Source organism: Mesocricetus auratus, unplaced genomic scaffold (genome assembly GCF_017639785.1).
Source record: "Mesocricetus auratus isolate SY011 unplaced genomic scaffold, BCM_Maur_2.0 Super-Scaffold_4256, whole genome shotgun sequence".
NCBI lineage: Eukaryota > Metazoa > Chordata > Mammalia > Rodentia > Cricetidae > Mesocricetus > Mesocricetus auratus.
The window spans coordinates 43,345,797-43,364,486 of NW_024429182.1; the positions used below are offsets into that span (position 1 = coordinate 43,345,797).

Consider the following 18,690-nt stretch of genomic DNA (forward strand, 5'->3'; position numbering starts at 1 on the left):
ATCATATTGTAGAGATATCATGGATGCAGCTTCTTTGTCATCTATAGAAGACAACATGTAATAACAAATATCCTGGTCCTCTATTTCTTAGAATCTTTCCACCCCCTCTTGTACAATGTTCCCTGAGCCTTGGGTGTAGAAGTTTGCATTGTAGATGTACCAACTGAGGTTGGACCCCACACCAGTCCTTCAACTCTGCACTTTGGCTGGTTGTGGATCTCTATAATAGTCCCCATGTCTTGCAAAAAGAAGCTTCTTGATGAGAGGTGAGAGATATACTTTTTGTGGGTATAAGGCAGGTATTTAGAATATAGTTAGAAATTACATTAATTTGAGAAATTGGAGGGGCTGGGGTGATGGATCAGCAATTAACAGCACTGAGTACTCTTTTAGGGGACCAAGATTTGGTTCCCAGCACCCACATAGTGGTTAATATCTCTAAATCAAATATATGGGGATCAGACATTCTATTCTGGCCTTACAGACACTGCTTGCTTTTAGTACACACACATACATGTAAGAAAAACATCCATACATATAAAAATGTTAATTTTTTAAAAGAAAATTACAATAGTAGGTTTTCTTGGTGGGTCCATGACTTCTCAAAGTTATGGCTAGAAATACAATATTAGGTATGGATTCCCTACAGCTGTGTAGTTGGACTTAAGGTCTATCAATAGGAGGCAATCTGTGCCTCATATTTTGTTTTTGAATCATAGACTTTGCCATTGGTTAGGATGATTGATTACTTTTCTCTTTAGGCATTTTGTATAGCACCTTCTAATTCTCTGAGAGCAAATGCTGAAAGCATAGGCTTCCAGATCAGTTCCAGCTTGATTTCTTCAAGTCTTATGTCTGAAATGTTTGATTTCTTCAACAGTAGGATCCTCCTGTCTTCAAGTTCTGAGAGGCAACCATATATTGTTCTGGCACTGAATTTTTTGTTAAATAAGCCATAGCTCTTGGGGAAGGCATTATCACATCATGTGGTATGAATCCATTTAAGATACACGTACACTTTAAAAGCTTTTCAAATAATGTTTCTCTATGACTTTAAAATCATCGTTAGTATTATTTAGCTCTTTTTCCTTCCTCTTTTCTTCTGTATTGTCTTCCCTCTCCTATCCACTTAAACACCCCACCACCAATAATTTCCCCTCTTTTGCCTTTCATAATATTTGTATTCCACTGTCTTCCTTCTTCCTGGTCCAGCCTCTTTATACTTTCTTGGCTTCTGAAGTTACTTGCTTTTGTAATTAATCTAAAGATTCAGAGATAGGATTCACAAAAAAGAGAGAACATGGAGTGTCTTTCTGGGTCTGGGTTACTTCACTCAATACAATATTTTCAGGTGACACACATTTAGTTGTAAATTTCATTTTTTTTATAATTGAGTATAATTCTATTGTATGTATTTACTACATGTTCATTACCCATTCATCAATAAAGGACCTTAAGGTTGTTTCCATATTCTTGCCCTTGTCCATAGGGTGATAGTTAACATGGCTGAGCAAGTATAATTATAGTAGGATATGGAGACCCCTCTTTTTTCCTTTCCCTCCTCAGATCACATGTGCCCGACTGTTCCTGTCTCTCTTTCTTCCCCTAACCATTCAGTGCAGCTATTTTACTTTCCTAGTTTCTGCAGTATATTCTTTTCTTTCCTGGTTTCTCCAGGATATGTATGTACTCACATCTGAAGATTTAGAGCTAGGAGCCTCCAGTGAGAGAGAACATGCGATATTTGTCTTTCTGAGTCTGGGTTATCTCACTCCATGTGATCTTTTCTGGTCCTCTCAGTTTACCTGTGAATTTTATGATTTCATTATACTTTACAGCTGAATAGTATTCAATAGTGTATATGTACCATATTTTCATTATCCATTCAGCAAGTTGAAGGACATTTAGGTTGCTTCCATTTGCTAGCTATTGTCAGTAGAGTGCAATGAACATGACAGTATTTGTAGAGTAGGATATCATACATATGCCAAGGAGTGGTGTAGCTGAGTTATCTGGTAGATCTACTTTTTTTTTTTTAATCTTTTTTGAGAGTTTTCCACACTAATTTCCAAAGTGGTTGTACCAGTTTGCAATCCCACCAACAACGAATAAGGGCTCCCTTGCCCCCTCATCCTCACCAGCATTTGTTTTCAGTTGTTTCCTTAATCTTAAACCTTTCTGACTGGTTAAGTAGATGTAATCTCCATTTCCCTAGTTGCTGAGGATATTGAACCCTTCTAAGATTTTTTTTTTTTTGGCTGTTTGCATTTCCTTTGAGAACTCTTTTTAGAGCTCAACTACCCAAGTTTTTTGTTTTAATTGGGTCTTTTGAGTTGTTGTTAGCATTTTGTTTTGTTTTGTTTTGTTTTGTTTGAGTTCTTGGTATACTCCTTTATTGGATGTATAGCTGCCGAAGATTCGCATTTTGTGGATTTCAGCTTTGCTTCCTTTGCTGTACAATTTTTACTTTTAGGTCCCAGTTGTCAGCTTTTGGTCTTCTTTCCTCACCATTTCTTATCCATGAAGCTCCTGGAGGCTGAACTTGAATTTTCATATTGGTAGCAGGCACTTCTACACAGTGAGCCATTTCACCAGTCCTGAGAGTTCTTAAAAACTTTATGATTTTTAAATCTATAATGTAAACTGTAAGAAGTTCTTAGGTCTTAGAGAAAGTGCACCATAAATCAATGGTACCATCGAAACATTTAAGTATCCTTTTTTTGCTTTGTTATAATGACTAGATTTTTTATTTTATCATTGTATCATGTGTTATTTTCCAGCAGAAAAATAATAAGTAAATAATGGGCTTTGTTTTAAGAAGTAAACGTTTTATTTTATGGAGGTAAAATTAGTTAATATAACTTATAAGTAATACATTTAATGTTTTATTAAAGGTAACATTATGTCATTTTATCATCTTTATAGGCTTTTATAGATAATTTTCAAGCAGTTAAAAATGCCTTGGCTGAAGCAACTGCTCAAGCAGCAGAAATGGCTGCTGATGGTGTAATGGAACTGGCTAGAAGGAGTTCTAGGTTTGCACTGGATGTTAACATCAAAGCTCCTGTTGTGTTCATCCCACAGTCTCCATTGTCTCACAATGTTTTTGTTGCTGATTTTGGATTAATTACAATGAAAAATATATTTGTTATTGTAACAGAAACCCAGAGTAATCTTCCACCTGTAATTGATTTGATAACAATAAAGTTGAGTGAAATGAGACTATACAGGTAAGCTTTTCACAATGTATTTGTGTAAAATAATCTTTTTATTCTAAAGGACTTGATATCTTTAGAATTCTCTTTATAGTGTGATTTTATTTTACTATTACTCTATTTTTTTTTCCAAAGTGTCTTCTAGCTAGATCACTTACAGTCTTCCAAAAATCAACCTAGAAATACTGAAAACTGATCTTAGGTAATGATGAAAACTGTAAATTTATCTGAAGGGGGAGTATATTTTCATTTTTTTGTAATTCTCTATAAGTATGAAGTAGAAATGGAGAAATTTGACATGAAATTCATATTCACTTTGCAACACATAGTTTTGCCTAATCCATTCTGTCAACTTTGAATATTTTAAGCAATTTTATTAGAAATAGTTGACTTATAAAACATTTGTACCTAACGACAAAAGTTGTTCAGAGCATTCATTCCCTTTTTAGTCATTAATGTTCATGATGTTCTCTCTTATTTCTTTTTTTTTTTTTGTTATATCCTCTTGCTCATCAGAATCACTATAAGTGGAGTAATTTTATGATTTTAAGGTTCCTGTTTTTTATTTCATTGCTTTTTCTTTTAATTATGTTATATTTACTATTTTTCTATTTGTAAACTTTAGGTTCAGTTTTTCTCTTTGTCAAAGTTTCTTCATATGGTAACTGAGATTATTGATTTTGTTTTCAATCTAAGTCAAACTTCCATAAATTTAGTTCCTCCCCAGCATCGTTGGTCCCTTTGGATTCTCATGGAATTCCCTGGCGTTGCTTTGATTTAACCCTCTTTTTACTGTTAGTAAGTCATATGAAAACAGTAGTAAAATGAAACAATTCATAGGGTTACCACCACCCACACTTCCCTACACCCAATCCTCAGTGATTTTTCCACTCTTTTTGGAGGAAGGCATTTATGGCAGGAATGTGAGTTCATCTCGCTCATCTTGGATAAGAGGACAGCTTCAGTTGAATACTTAAGCATTTTTTCAAATCTCAATGTGTATGAAAGGATAGGACCAAATGTAATCGTGAAAAAAATGTCTTTATAAGGGATCAATAAGTAGTGCCTACTTAATTGGATTGTTTACTATTTAAAGTGTTGGGAAAATCATGGAAAATTGGTTAAAAGGAGACAAAACTGGAAGTCAGACACCTAGGTGTCTAGTGAGATGGAACATTTCATTGTGATATGTAATTTTATTTTTCTCTTCACATAAACAAGTTGCCAGTGTCTCCTATTTAATGAAGAATGATACATTAAAGTTAATCATACATCTGTTTTCCTGCCTGAATATATACAAAGCAATTTATATTTCCCAATAGGTCTCAGTTTATGAATGACACATACCAGGAAGTGCTGGACCTGTTACTACCTTTGAACTTGGAAGTGATTGTTGAACGAAACTTATCATGGGAATGGTACAAGGAAGTTCCTTGTTTTAATGTAAAAGCCCAGCTAAAACCCATGGAGGTAATGTTTTCATGGTTTTTGATTTCTGTTACAGTTGACAGTATTAGCAAAATAAATTTCTTGGCTAGAATTTAGGAATAATCATGTTGGTCAGAATTTTAATAGTAGCTTGTACGCCAGAATTCATTTAATGTTTTCCATTCATTCTCTATCAGATATTTAAGTGTGACTGATATGTGCTAACCTTTATGCTAGATATTAAAGATACAGTGACAGAAATGATTTCTGCCCTTAGTCTTTACCACCATGAACCGGTTTCATGGTGAAGGTAGTCTGGAATGTGTAATATATAGCAAAGAAGTTAAGAAGGTCTAGGGAAACAATGCAGTGAGTGAACCACTTGTGGTGTAATTGTAAGAAAAGTTTTGTTCACTAGATCCAGTGTAAAAAGAAGCTAAGTACGTACTGTGGCCACCTGTAATCTCAGCACTGAGTAGGTAGAGACCAGACTCCTGGGGCAAACTGACTATGTGATTGGCAAGTTCTGTGTTCAATTGAGATGACCTAACCTCAGAAAATAAAGGGGAGAGCTGTAGTTGGTAAATTTTACTCTTTTGGCACATTGCTCTTTGAAGGGGCCCACTATCCACCTCCAAATTAATCATAGGCATGGAGACTTATTCTTACTTTTGAATGCCTGGCCTTTGCTTGGCTTGTTTTTAGCCAGTTTTTCTTAAATTATCCCATCTAACTTTTGCCTCTGGGGTTTTCTCTTTCTCTGTTCCATATACCTTTCTTCTTATTGGCTTTTGGTGTCCTCTCTCCTCCTCCTCCTCCTCTTGCTCCTTGATCTCCTCCTCCCAGATTTCTCCTGCTATTTATTCTCTCTTCCTGCCAGCCCCACTTAATCCTTCCTCTTTCCTAACTATTGGCCATTCAACTTTTATTAGACTAATTAGGTGTTTTTAGACAGTCAGAATAACATAGCTTCACAGAGTTAAACAAATTCAACAAAAAAGGATGCAGCATATCTTTGCATCATTAAACTAATGTTCCAAATAAAACAAATATAACACATCTGGAACTAATATTCCACAAAAAAGAGCAATTGAGAAGACACCTAACATCAACTTTGGACCTCCATATATACATGTTCACTTGTACTTACACATTTATCCCATCACACACACACATACACATATATTTACACATTTAACCTCATCACACACACACAGAGCAATGAAATGCTCAAATCCTTTTTACAATGCGCTTTCATATTAATCTCAGGTCTCAAAAGAAGCAGAAACAAACAAAAGTATATGAGTAAAGAGATAGTGTTTGATATAAGGTATTAATGCATAGGCTAGGAAGTTCAAAATTGGCAAGATAAGTCTCTATGTTATTTAAGGGAAGTATATATTGCAGTCTATTAGCAGAATTCTTGCTTGGGAGAGGTCATGATTTTTTTCCAAGTAAATGCCTTCATATGGTGTTTTGAGTAAGAATGGCCCCCAAAGACTGGTAAATGTGAATGCTTAGTCACCAGGAGTATAGAACTCCTTGATAGGATTAGAAGAATTAGAAGGTGTGGTCCTGTTGGAGGACATATGTCCCTAGGGATGGGCCTTGAATTTTCAAAAGCCCATGCCAGATAGTATCTCTCTTGGCCTATGAATCAGGGTGTAGTTCTTAGCTAGTACTCCAGCAGCATGCTTGCCTCCTTGTTTCCCACCATGATGATAATGGGATAAACCTCTGAGACTATAAGTAGGCTGCCAATGAAATTATTTCTTTTGTAACAGTTACCTTAGCCGTGGTGTCTTCACAGCAATAGAACTGAGGCACTTCACTTGATTAGATGAGACCCACTCACACTATGAAGGGTAATTGAGTTTGCTCCCTCTTTTTTGCATTAAACATTAACCTAACCTTAAAAAAATAACTTTAATAGAAGCATTTTAAGTAATGTTTGATGAAACATAGCCAGCATGACACACAGTTATCCCTCAGTACTACTTAAGACAGGTCTTTGTTTTTGGTTTGATGCTCTGTTCAAAACAAATAATGTGAAGTTAACTTGTTGAATTAGTTTTTAGTCATTGATAAAGATAAGTGTCTTACCCATTTAGCTATAGCTTCTTATAAAATCAGAATTGCATTCTTTATATACGGGACTTTTGTGAAGAACAAAAATTCATATAAAACATATTATAAGCTGTATTTTTCATTATACAAATATATTTTATTCTGTATTTAAAATATGCCTCCTGTTTAAAGTCAAAGTTGAAATGGTTAGATGACTACATAAAAATGAAAGCTCACTTTAAAACGACTGAATTACATAGAATATCCATAACAAATAGTTCATTATAGGAATTGACAATATCTGTATTTTGTAAACTACTAGTTATTACTTGGTCTGCAGAAGACTGACTATTCAGTCAGTAAAAATATTTACAACCTTAAAAGTTGGTTTACAGAAAACCAAATCCAGGAAGTAGGATTTTTAAAAAACAAATCTTGGGGGCTAGAGAGATGTCTCAGTGTGTTAAGAGCATTTCATACTTTCAGAGGACCTGGAAATTCCTGGCACCCACATGGCAGATTATAACTGATTGTAACTCTAGTTCTCAGGAATCCAATGCTGTCTTCTGCCTAGGCTGGAACCAGGCATGTGTGTGACGCACAGACTAAACAGTCACACACATGAAGTAAGTTTTTTTAAAGCAATCTTCCTTCTTTTAGGTGTGTAATTTCTTTTTGTGAAATCTTATTTTACCAGTTCATTCTTAGTCAAGAAGATTTAACGACAATCTTTCAAACACTGCATGGTAATATATGGTATGGACGAGAAGATGCTTATGTCCCGTCTTCTGTAAGTAAAGATGACCAGGAGATTGTGACTAGTGGAACCTCCAGTGTTTCCTACCATTCGGGAGGTTTGTGTTTAACCTGTATTTCTCTCTGGCTTCATTGTGTTCTTGTTTCTCTTGCCTGTCTGTCCCCCAACTTTGTTTTTTCTATATCTTGGTAAAAGAAGACTTAATAATCCTCTAATTAACTAGTCTGACTTAGGCAATTTTAAATGATCTGTTTTTTGTTATTCTACTAATTTCGCATGTATGTGTGTATTGAATCAAAGTTCTTAGTCCCATTATGATAAAAATTCTTAGGATTCTTGTTTATCTTCCCTGTATGTTCTTATTTTCAGTTTTGCAGCATATATATTAATATACTATATATTAATGTTTTAGGAATATCAAAATACTGGGAGCATGACAATAGAATAATCATTGTAGATGATGAATTTTAACAAAAGTTGGAGAGTTGGATGGATGAAAAATAGTAATGTGAATCATAATAGGAAAGAAACTTGTTTCCATGTTGGTGGCAAGGTGCTATGTGAATGTGGCTGATTCTAACGCAGCACCAGCACATGGGAAGTGGACTTAGTAAGGGTGCTAGTGTGATTTTGAGGCTCATAAATAAAATTATATCCTCATTTTAATTGTTATAGGTGATCCCAAAAGTCAATATAATATGAAACCTCATCCTTACTAGGTAGGATAATCAACCCCGTCTTTTATTGTTAAATGTGAGTGGTTCAAAATGAAGTAACCCAATAGAACACAGGCACAAAAGAAACAAAGAAACAAAACACGTATTATCAGTGAAAAGGAGGTGATACACTGAATGCAAACAAAAGGAGGCAAACAAATAAAACAGATATTTTACAAGAATTTGCTAAGAAATGAGAATAATAACTAAATGGATCCTGCTAGTACTGTCAACCTTCCCCTTTCAAAGATAGAAAAAGAGTTCTTAGAAACTTAAAGTGTAAAGAACATGATTACTAATTTTTTAAAAAATAATAACACTATAGTGTTAGAATATAAGTATTCTAGAATACGGCCTGAGATAATACCCTATAGTGTAAAGAAAGAAAGCAATAGGGATGGAAAATAAGATTAAATTAAGAGTGCTATTTCAGTTCAGAAGTTCCAGTCCCAGCATGCTAGGTTTTAACAATAGAAATAACTGAGAGAATGGAAGAAGAACTTGAAAGAAATCCTTCAGATTTATGAAGCCTGTTCTCAGCCATAGAGCACACATACAGTTTCAAGCAAATTGAATAAACTAATAAGACACATAAGTAAACACAATTTCCTGAAACATTAGACCTAAATCAGGTAAATATTTTTTTTAATTTCAGAAAAAAAGCAGGCTTCCTATTACAGACTTATAAAACTATAAGGATAACTGATTTGTTATTTTTATAAAAGACAATGGAGCAGTATTTCAAATTCTAAATGTGATTTTGAAGCTTGGGTTGTATACACAGTCAAATGCTACTCCCAAATGTGAAAACAAAATAATTTGTTCTAGTAACTCATAGTTTACCCCAACCCTTTCCTGAAGAAATTAATCTAAAAATATATTCCAGCAAGGTAATTTAAGAATCAGGAAAAAAGAAACTATGATATCAAACAATAGTAGTAACCTAGAAGTACACTTTATAGGGATCCCAAAATTGTCCATATGATTAGGCTAGAAAGTCAGTTTCTTTGAAAAGGAATTCGCAATGCTCTATGGCTTCAGTAGTACAATGTTGGGTTACACATCTGCCTCACTGAGAATGCATAAGTTGGGGCTAAGTGAAATAATGTCTCCAGAAAAAGACTCAGTGTTGCTCAATGATAGAGTGCATATGTAACATACACAAGACCCTGACTTTGATCCCTAAAATACAAAAAGGGAATGCAGGAAAAAAGCATAGATTTCATAAAATATGTATAAAAAGCAACTACATATGTACATGATAGAGTAAAACAGCTTCTGATTTTAAATATCTTCTGTAATGTGGTATAGAAGTGAAATACACAAAAGTGTACATGATTTAGTATTGAATTATTCAAATGCAAGGTAAGAGAACATGTTTGTATTAGAGAGATACCTTAGTGAAGTTAGCAGAGGCAGTAGTATAATGAATTGTAACATGAAGAACTAAATCACTTGATGAAAACTGTAGTTAGCACATGAAGAACTATGCCTGATACACTCTTTGTAGATGACCTCCTGGACCAAGGAGCTCCTGTTTCCTAACGCTGTTTTCTTGTCCCTGTCTACTGTATGTCACACAAGAGTGTGGGCAATGACAGAGAAAGACTGAGTAAATTTGAATAAATAAGAGTATAACAATCACTAACTATAGATCAAACAGGTGAAGAAAATGAGAGAATTCTTTTAAGGGTCTACAAGGTGGTCTAGTGGATAGATGCTTGCCAAGCAAGCCTGGAATCCCGAGCTGACCCAAGTTCAGTGCACAGAAACCAACATGTACCCATACGCACAAGAATGCCAAAACCGTAGTTTGGTTTTTTGTTTATTTTTTTTGAAAGTCTAATAAAGTTAAGTCTCTCAAGCAGGACTAGTCAAATGAGGTAGAACACAAATTCATATTTATATATACATATATATGTACATGTATATATATATGATTTTTTAGTTACATGCCAACCACAGTTCCCCCTCTCTTCCCTCCTCCAATTCCCCCTCCACATACCCTTACCACTCCTCAGAAAGGGTAAGACCTCCCATGGGGAGCCAACAAAGCTTAACCCATCAAGTTGATGCAGGAACATGCTCCTCCCCGCTGCATTAAGACTGAGCAAGGCATCCCACCATAAAGAATGAACTCTAAAACCAGAGAGCACAAATTCTGAATATCAGTTTTCAGTAGAGAAGTACAGACCACAAGCAGTAGAATGAGTAAATATGAAAAGATGATATGAAATTCCTGAAACATAGATGAATTGTAGAAATGAAAAGGGTTGGAGAGATGCTCAGCTGGTTAAGAGCAATGGCTACTTTTCCAGAGGATCCAAGTTCAGTTTCCTGAACCCACATGACAGCTCACAATTCTGTAACTCAGATCCAGGGAAACTAAAGTCTTCTTCTTGCTTCCATGTGCACATGTACATTATACACAGACATACAGACAGGCATAGCATTCATACACATAAAATTAAAAAGATCTTCTCAAATACTTCACTTCATGTAAATTTATCTCAGTTAATATAAATTACCTGACATGGTGGTCCTTTTTGTCTGGAGTTAAGTGAGAAATATGAATTGTTGTGTTTGTATTATGAACCCAATTAATATATACATGTATATATATTTTTACTTAAACTTGAAGTGTGTAGAAAAATTTTAAATCCCAATTAGAACAAGTTTTAAAATGACATGTAAAATACATTTTTTGCCTTAGTTTCTTTAAAGAAAAAATTTTAATATAAACTTGTAGATGCTGTGTGTGTACTCATTTTATACATTATTTACTCTCTAAAATAAGCCCCATATTCCTGATTCCAGTATTGTGAAAGTTGGGTTGCAATCTCCAAGAGGAAACAGAAACTCTGATTCTTTAATTCTTTCTCTCCAGTTATGGGAGAATTTTAATCCAGACTTCCATTTCTAAATTTTCTAACCTTTTGAATTTTCTTGATTATCATTTTACTGTACTCATGTAATTAATAATTTGATATATCTCATGGATGCTTTAATTACCTGCTCTTATAATTGTTTTCTCTTACTCCTCACCTTTAATTCTATAGCAGCTACTGTGGTGACAGCTGCTGTGGTGGAGGTACACCCACAGGCTTCTCAAGTTAACATGACACTAAATGTGAGTTTCAAGACTGATTATCTCACCATGGCACTTTACAGTCCAGGGCCTGAACAGGTAAGATAAAGAAGAAAAACTGTCTATATTTGTAAAAACATTAAGTAAAGAAAGTATATATGACTATTAAATAATAGTTTTAATATTTTGTGTATAGTTTGTAGTGTGTGTTCTGAAAAAATAATGATATTTTTAGTAATTATTTCATACATTTTCATTTTTAAATGCATTGCTTTTCATATAGCAAAAAAATCAGAAAAACAAAATTTGAAAGTAGTTCTATTTTTGTCCTTTCCTTCAGAAAACCCTTTAAAAACAAAATTTTGGGTTTACAGTATTGAACAGTAAAGGCCATGCACAGCGTTTATCCAGAAAAGAATAAAAAGAGAAGGGCCAGGTATTGTGGCACACACTCTTAATCTCAGCACTTGGCAAGGAGAAGCATATAGGTCTGTGAGAGGTCAAGGATAGCATGGACTATAAAGAAAGATCCAGGACAGCCAGGGCTATACAGGTGATCCTCTTCTGCAACCAAAAAATAAATACATAAAAATTAAAAGAGAAACAGAATAGAGAATTTGATGTTCCATAAGCCAATATCATAACTCATAGTCATATCACAAAGTATACTTTAATCCTATGCTTATGTATAATTTTTATGTGGATTTTTTTTCTCCAGGCCTTCTTTACAGATGTTCGTGATCCTTCTTTGAAACTTGCTGAATTTAAATTGGAGAATATTATAAGTAGTTTAAAAGTGTATACAGATGGCTCTACATTCTCTTCTTTCTCATTAAAAAACTGTATTTTAGATGATAAAAGGCCTCATGTCATGAAAGCCACTCCTAGGTGTGTATTATCATTATTTTGAGCTATTGAGGAAAGATTGCTTAATACTTATAGAACTTATACTCAAAATTGCCTTTATGTGTATTCATGAGTGGTCTTGAGAACTTCAGTTCAGTACATCATGGTATCTGTTCATATTTGAAATGTTGATGGATTTATTGAATACATAGAAATAAATAGTGCAGTTAGATGGGAAATGTATGAAATCAAGACGAAAATATAAGCTGATGAACTCTTATAATTTCTTAGACATCGATTTTTTTTTCTGTATGCCATAAGTTTTGTAAGTTCTTTGTTCCCAAGAGACATGCTCTCAGGATATCTATTTGCTGTCTGTAAAAGGATAGACAGGTGTTTAAGCTTTATTGGTATGTTTGGTTATTATCAAACCACCCGTACATACGAATTGTCATTATGTTTTTCAGAATGATAGGACTGACACTTGGGTTTGACAAGAAGGACATGGTGGATGTAAAGTATAGAAAAATCAGAGATTCTTGTGTGACTGATGCAGTTGTCCAAGAGATGTATGTCTGTGCAAGTGTGGAGTTTCTGATGACTGTTGCACGTGTCTTTTTTGATGCCTACGTGATTAGTACGGAATTGGAAACCAGTGTTCAAACATGGCCTACTAAAGAAGGTTAGTTACCAAATAAAAATAGTATTGCTGCAACTATATTTGTCCTGATTAGTCTTTTCCATTTTCACAGTAAATACATTAATAAATTAGAAGTCCATATGTACATATGTAAATAATAAAAATTAGCAATAAATAAATTGAAACTATATGCACACAATTCTTTTTTGGTTTTATTCCAAGACAGGGTTGCTGCTCAGTGTGGCCTTGGCGATCCTGGAAATCCCTCTAAAGACCAGGCTGCCCTCAAACTCGGAGATTCACCTGCCTCTGCTATTGGAGTGCTAGGATTAGAGACATTTATCACTACCACTCGGCTGCTGTTCATAGTGGTTTTATTTTGTATTTTTGAAACAGGGTCTCATGTAGTTCTTGTTGTTTTAAACCTGACTTGTGAAGCTGAGGAACTCCTAATCCTCCTGCCTCTTTCCTCCTCACTGCTGGGATAAGCAACATGTGCCACTCTGCTGGCCTTCATTGTTTGAAAGTGTGCCTATGGGATTTGAAATTATGAGACTTGAGTAATTGTTCTCTGCAGTTAGTAACAAGCAGGAAAGATAATGAACCAGATGTTCTTCTTCACGTTAAACATGATGTTTTTATTTAAAATACTCATTAACTTTTATATTCACTTCTAGATTTTAGTATATAGTTTTTCTGTTATCTTTTACATATTAATTATGATATAGTTGAAAGAGTGTTGAGAGTTGGAAATTGATTTAGATCCAATTCTACCATTAAGAAGTAGAGTCTTTTCCCCAGACTCTGATTCATATTTCTGTAAGTAAATGGAGGTTTGATGGTGGAGCATCTGCATAGCATATACAAGGTAGTTAGTTCTGTTTCTATACCTGTCCGAGGGAGGGCAATATTGCCTATCTCAAAAGGAATACATAATAAAATTCTTTTGGGATAGCTGATTTTTTTAAATTTTATACTTGACTTTGAATGAAGTAACTAACTGTTCCTCTTCACTCTTCATAAGTAATGTATGTATTATGTATGTGTTTATTTCTGTTTTAGCACCTGTACAGGATTTAGGGACATGGGAAATAAATATTCTTATAAAAAACCCCGAGGTTGTGTTTGTGGCTGACATGACAAGAAATGATGCTCCTGCCTTAGTCATTACAACACAGTGTGAAATTTGCTGTAAAGGTGACACTGACAACAATACGATGACTGCTGCCATTAAAGATCTCCAAGTCAGAGCATGCCCATTTCTTCCAGCCAAGAGAAAGGGAAAAATCACCACTGTGAGTTCATTGCCTAATTCAATTGCTAGTTATTTGGGGATTACTGTAACCTCTTCAGGAAGTATTTTATTTTGAGGTTCTAACTATGTTAGTATGAAGATGCTGTTTGGCCTTTAAGTTAAACCTATTAGTTTTAGTTTTTATTGTTTCAGTTTTATTATTTTAATTTGGGGATGAGTTTTTTTCCTCAAATAATGTGTTTTTTTACTTATAACTTGTTTCATCTTTCCACCATTTGCTTTTACATATTTGATAGTTGAATTTTACTCTCTAATGTATTCTTTGGTTTTCCAGTGTTGGAAGTGAAATTCAAGTACTCGGCAAATACACTTCCACTGATCTGTTTCTCCAGCCTGTGAATTTTATTCTCTTTGTCTTCAAAACTCTTCAAAGACTCAATAATCTTAAATATACCCATGCAATGTTTAGACTGCTAAAGGAAGAATGAAAGCATAAATACTCCTAATATTATCAACCAAAAATAAAAAAAAAACTTATTGTAGGAGCATCTTACCATATAGCCCAGAGTAGTCCTGGTCTCACAGGTCTCCTGCTTTAGCTTTCTGAGTGCTAGAATTACTAAATGTACTGCCATACCCAATTAATTTGAAGTCAATGTCTACTTATGGTTATTATTGAAAATTGACTGTTGTTATAATTCTCAATCATCACCAGGAAAAACGGGAAAATAGAAAGTGGAGTCCATATTCAATTCTCTTTAGATTATGGCATAGTCTTCTATTCACCATGCAATTTTTGCATGGATGTAACTGTATAATCTTGAATTACTACGAGTTAGACTCCATCGTAAGAAGGCAGATAGAAAGATAGTTCATGACTGAGTAGTCCTCACCCTCTTGACCTGAGCAAAAGCCTGGCAGCATAAAACATAAAACCTCTGCTTATCGGCCGGGCGGTGGTGGCGCACACCTTTAATCCCAGCACTCGGGAGGCAGAGGCAGGCGGATCTCTGTGAGTTCGAGGCCGGGCTGGACCGATAGCCCCCGAAACAATACAGAGAAACCCTGTCTCGTAAAAACCAAAAGAAAAAAAACCTCTGCTTATCGACTGATTCAGTGAGTTTTAAGGCCAGATTGGTGCATGTTTCCACAGTACCTGTGAACCAATCCAGTATCTGTAAAAGGGGAAGGGCAGGTGCAAATACGGTGATCCAAACGGCAACTGGATTCTAACATGGCATTCCTACTCTTTGCTCATCTAGTCAATAAATGAATCACAGAAGTCTTGATCTTGATTTTTAAACATTAGGATGTAAAATAGTTATTGAACAAGAAGCCTGTCCTCCCCTGGTATTAAACATGCTAGAGATACACCTTTCTTGCTAGGAACATAATAATGATGCTTACTGCTGAAGCAAAAGTCACTCTTGGTAGAACTTTGAATAAGAGCACTTCCCCTCTCCCCCCAAAAAAGTATACAAAGAACATTGCATAGGAAAGTTCAGCAAAAATGAGCTCCATGGCAGAAAACTTGAGAAAATAGATATATGCTTTGAAAGTGCCACACTTCTCATGTCTATAGTTAGGTAGATTGCCACGTTGCCTGGTTTCTTGCTGTGAACAACAATATGCTGAGGAGTAGGAGAGATTTAAACTGGAAAAAAAGGACTTAATGCCTTATAGCCTTATATAATTCTCAGCCTTTTTAAGTTGCAAAAATACCTGAAAATCATAAATGGATGCTGAAAGTGTAAATATATAGTATAGAAAATGAGTATATATCTGTGTAGTCTTTTGCTAAAAATTCCAAAATATGAAATGACCATTATCATCAGTCACACAAAAGTTGCTTTTAGAATATTAGTGTGTGTTGTTGAAGGCAATGTGGAAATAAAAGAAAGTGACCTGGTATCTTCAAAATGAGTTATTCTTAACTCAGAAGAACTGAAGAGCTGCAGTCTCTCTGGGATTAGAAACGGTGCACGTGTATCAGGATGTGTATTGGTAGGAGGGAAACTTGGATATTTTGTAGGGTGAAATTGGTGATTTGGGGCTGTAAGATTCCATATGCAGGTCAGTTCTTCTGCATCTCAAAGTGGTAGATATCACTCGAGTTATCTTGATCCTATTATCAGAAATGTTCCAGAACCTAACAACCTACAGGTGTTATCAGTCAACTTTCATGTCCTGATTAGTTATTAACCCTTCAGGATGTTTTTCACACATGTTAACTCATTCAAATATTCTAGAAACATAAACTGTTCCCTTACTTAGTTGAACATAATCTCAAAAAGATAAGTAGATGTGACTTTTTAACTGACAGAGTGAATCTTCATGAAATACACATAAAGCCTTTAAGATTCCTGTTTAAATTATTTTATCAGAAGCACTGCCACCTTGGACAGATAGGAGATGAGGATACAAAATGAAGAGAGACTCTTGAATCTTCAGAATTTCATGGGAAGTAGGCTGTAGGTTTGCATTACTTCAGGATAGAGGATGATTTAAGAGTAGAACAGAGAGATACAAAGAATTATTCAAGAAATTTGTTTGATATAAGAGTCACTTTGAGTTGAACTGCCTATAACTATTGTACCATGTAGCTTTTGCCTTTGTTTGTTACCAGTAGTTGGGGCAGACTACCCACCCTTAGTGTTACAGTTCCATAGAGAAAAGGTCTTCCCCCAAGTCATACCTAACCGTATGTCCAGGAATTGGTAAAAGATAATTGAAAATTTGCATTTAGAATAAAGGGAAGGTATAGATGAAGATATATAATGAGATATCATTACATCTATGAAGAGATTTGAGTCTTGGATTGTGTTAGAATGAGACCCTTAAGAAACTTTGGACATGGTGAAATATCACTTGTGAGAGAAATGACTATCAAGAGTCTAGTGGTTACAGTTCTGCTTTCCATTATTAGGGAAAAGTTCATTTATAATCTCAGAATTTCTTAGTGATTATTTATACTCATTATTTTTCTTAATGCTTTGCAGTTTTAGCTTTTCCTATAATACTGACTTTTTCACACCTGTTTTCCTGTGGAATAGATAGCATGATAGACTTTTAGTAAAGTAAATGACATAGCAAGAGCTTCCCATGTTTTTCAATTTTTTTTTTTTTGGTTTTTATGAGACAGGGTTTCTCTGTATTGTTTTGGAGGCTCAAATATTTAAGAATATTTTTTAAATGTTAAGGTAGGTGTGTGTGTGTGTGTGTGTGTGTACACTCCTTATCTATTGACGTGTGATAACATGTGCTGCCTAGGGACCCTGCCAGTAAAAACATGCCAGCATTATTCCCTTAAAGTTCTAAGATTCTTATGGTCAAGTAATGTTTCATGGGAATTGTCAATACATTAAAAAATAACACCACAAACTCTCAAAGGGAATAGGAGATAGTTTATCCTGAGCTATACTTTGTTTTTATATCAAATCATAGTGTATTGATTCACTCTTATATAGGTATGATTATTTACTTTTAAATCTAATTATCTATTACTAGGAAAGACTTTAAGCAGAAACATTTTAACTTAAATATTAGTTTAATAATGTTTTGTATTTTACAGGTTTTGCAGCCTTGTGACTTATTTTATCAGGCAAGTCAGAGCAGAACAGATCCACAAACGATTGACATATCAGTAAAATCACTTACACTAAAGGTAAGTTAAAACATAAGCATTTAAAATTGAGTTGATGGTAGATCTGTCTTAGCTGCTCAAGAGGCTAAATATAAGAATCATAAGTTCCAGGACTGCCTGAAGTACAGAACACTGAGGTTTAAGCCAGCCTGGGCATTTTAGTAAGATCCTGTCTAACCATCACGATTACCACCAGAAAAACGCCTGAGCTCCATGGTAAAGCATTTCTGTAGACGTTCACAGAGCCCAGGTTAGACTCCTGACTCACAAAATGAATAATTTTTTGGAAGTATATATATTAAGTTTATAAGATATTATTGTATTTTATGATGAATCCTATATTTTATTGACATATGACTTTTGTAGTTGATGCCTAGGATACATGTAATTGTAGTCATATTTAGTTGGTTTAATAGTAACAAGATTTACAAATACTTTGACAAATTTATCTAAAAATTTTTGTAGTCGGAAATTATAGTAGGCAAAAAAACAAAGAAAATTATATCTATTATCCTGTAGTGCCTTTCTAGTTTAGCCTTAATTTTTCATGTTTATTCAGCAAATGTATGTAATCCATTTTTAAATTGTTTTCTCCATTTAGGTTTCACCAGTTATCATAAATACCATAATAACTATTACTTCTGCGCTTTATACAACTAAGGAAACCATCCCAGAAGAAAGCACTTCTTCTATAGCACATTTATGGGACAAGAAGGATACTAAGAATCTGAAAATGTGGTTTCTTGAGGAATCAAATGAAACAGAAAAAGTAGTTCCCACAAGTGAATTGATGCTGGCAGGAGAGTCACTGAACTTGAATATTGATTCTATTTTTATAGTTCTCGAAGCTGGAATTGGTCATAGAACAGTGCCGATGCTATTGGCAAAGTCACGCCTTTGGGGGGAATGTGAGAACTGGAGTACTTTAATAAATCTCCACTTTCAACTTGAGCTGGAAGTAAGTGTGTATATAATTTTTCAGGTTTATGATGCTTCACATAGACTATTCTGGGATGTTATAACACTATTTAAATT

General features: G+C 34.6%; 1 protein-coding gene across 4 annotated transcripts in view; it reads left to right on the forward strand.

Annotated features, from left to right (window-relative positions):
- The window catches only part of Vps13a (vacuolar protein sorting 13 homolog A), a 170,575-nt gene that overhangs the window by 75,866 nt on the left and 76,019 nt on the right, over positions 1-18,690 (forward strand). For all 4 annotated transcript variants that reach the window (XM_040746689.1, XM_040746703.1, XM_040746695.1 and 1 more), the window contains 9 exons: positions 2,926-3,230; positions 4,538-4,685; positions 7,408-7,564; positions 11,243-11,370; positions 11,990-12,159; positions 12,585-12,799; positions 13,820-14,052; positions 17,584-17,676; positions 18,257-18,613. In XM_040746689.1, the coding sequence (XP_040602623.1) occupies positions 2,926-3,230; positions 4,538-4,685; positions 7,408-7,564; positions 11,243-11,370; positions 11,990-12,159; positions 12,585-12,799; positions 13,820-14,052; positions 17,584-17,676; positions 18,257-18,613 (1,806 nt within the window). The remainder of the gene's footprint in view (positions 1-2,925; positions 3,231-4,537; positions 4,686-7,407; positions 7,565-11,242; positions 11,371-11,989; positions 12,160-12,584; positions 12,800-13,819; positions 14,053-17,583; positions 17,677-18,256; positions 18,614-18,690) is intronic.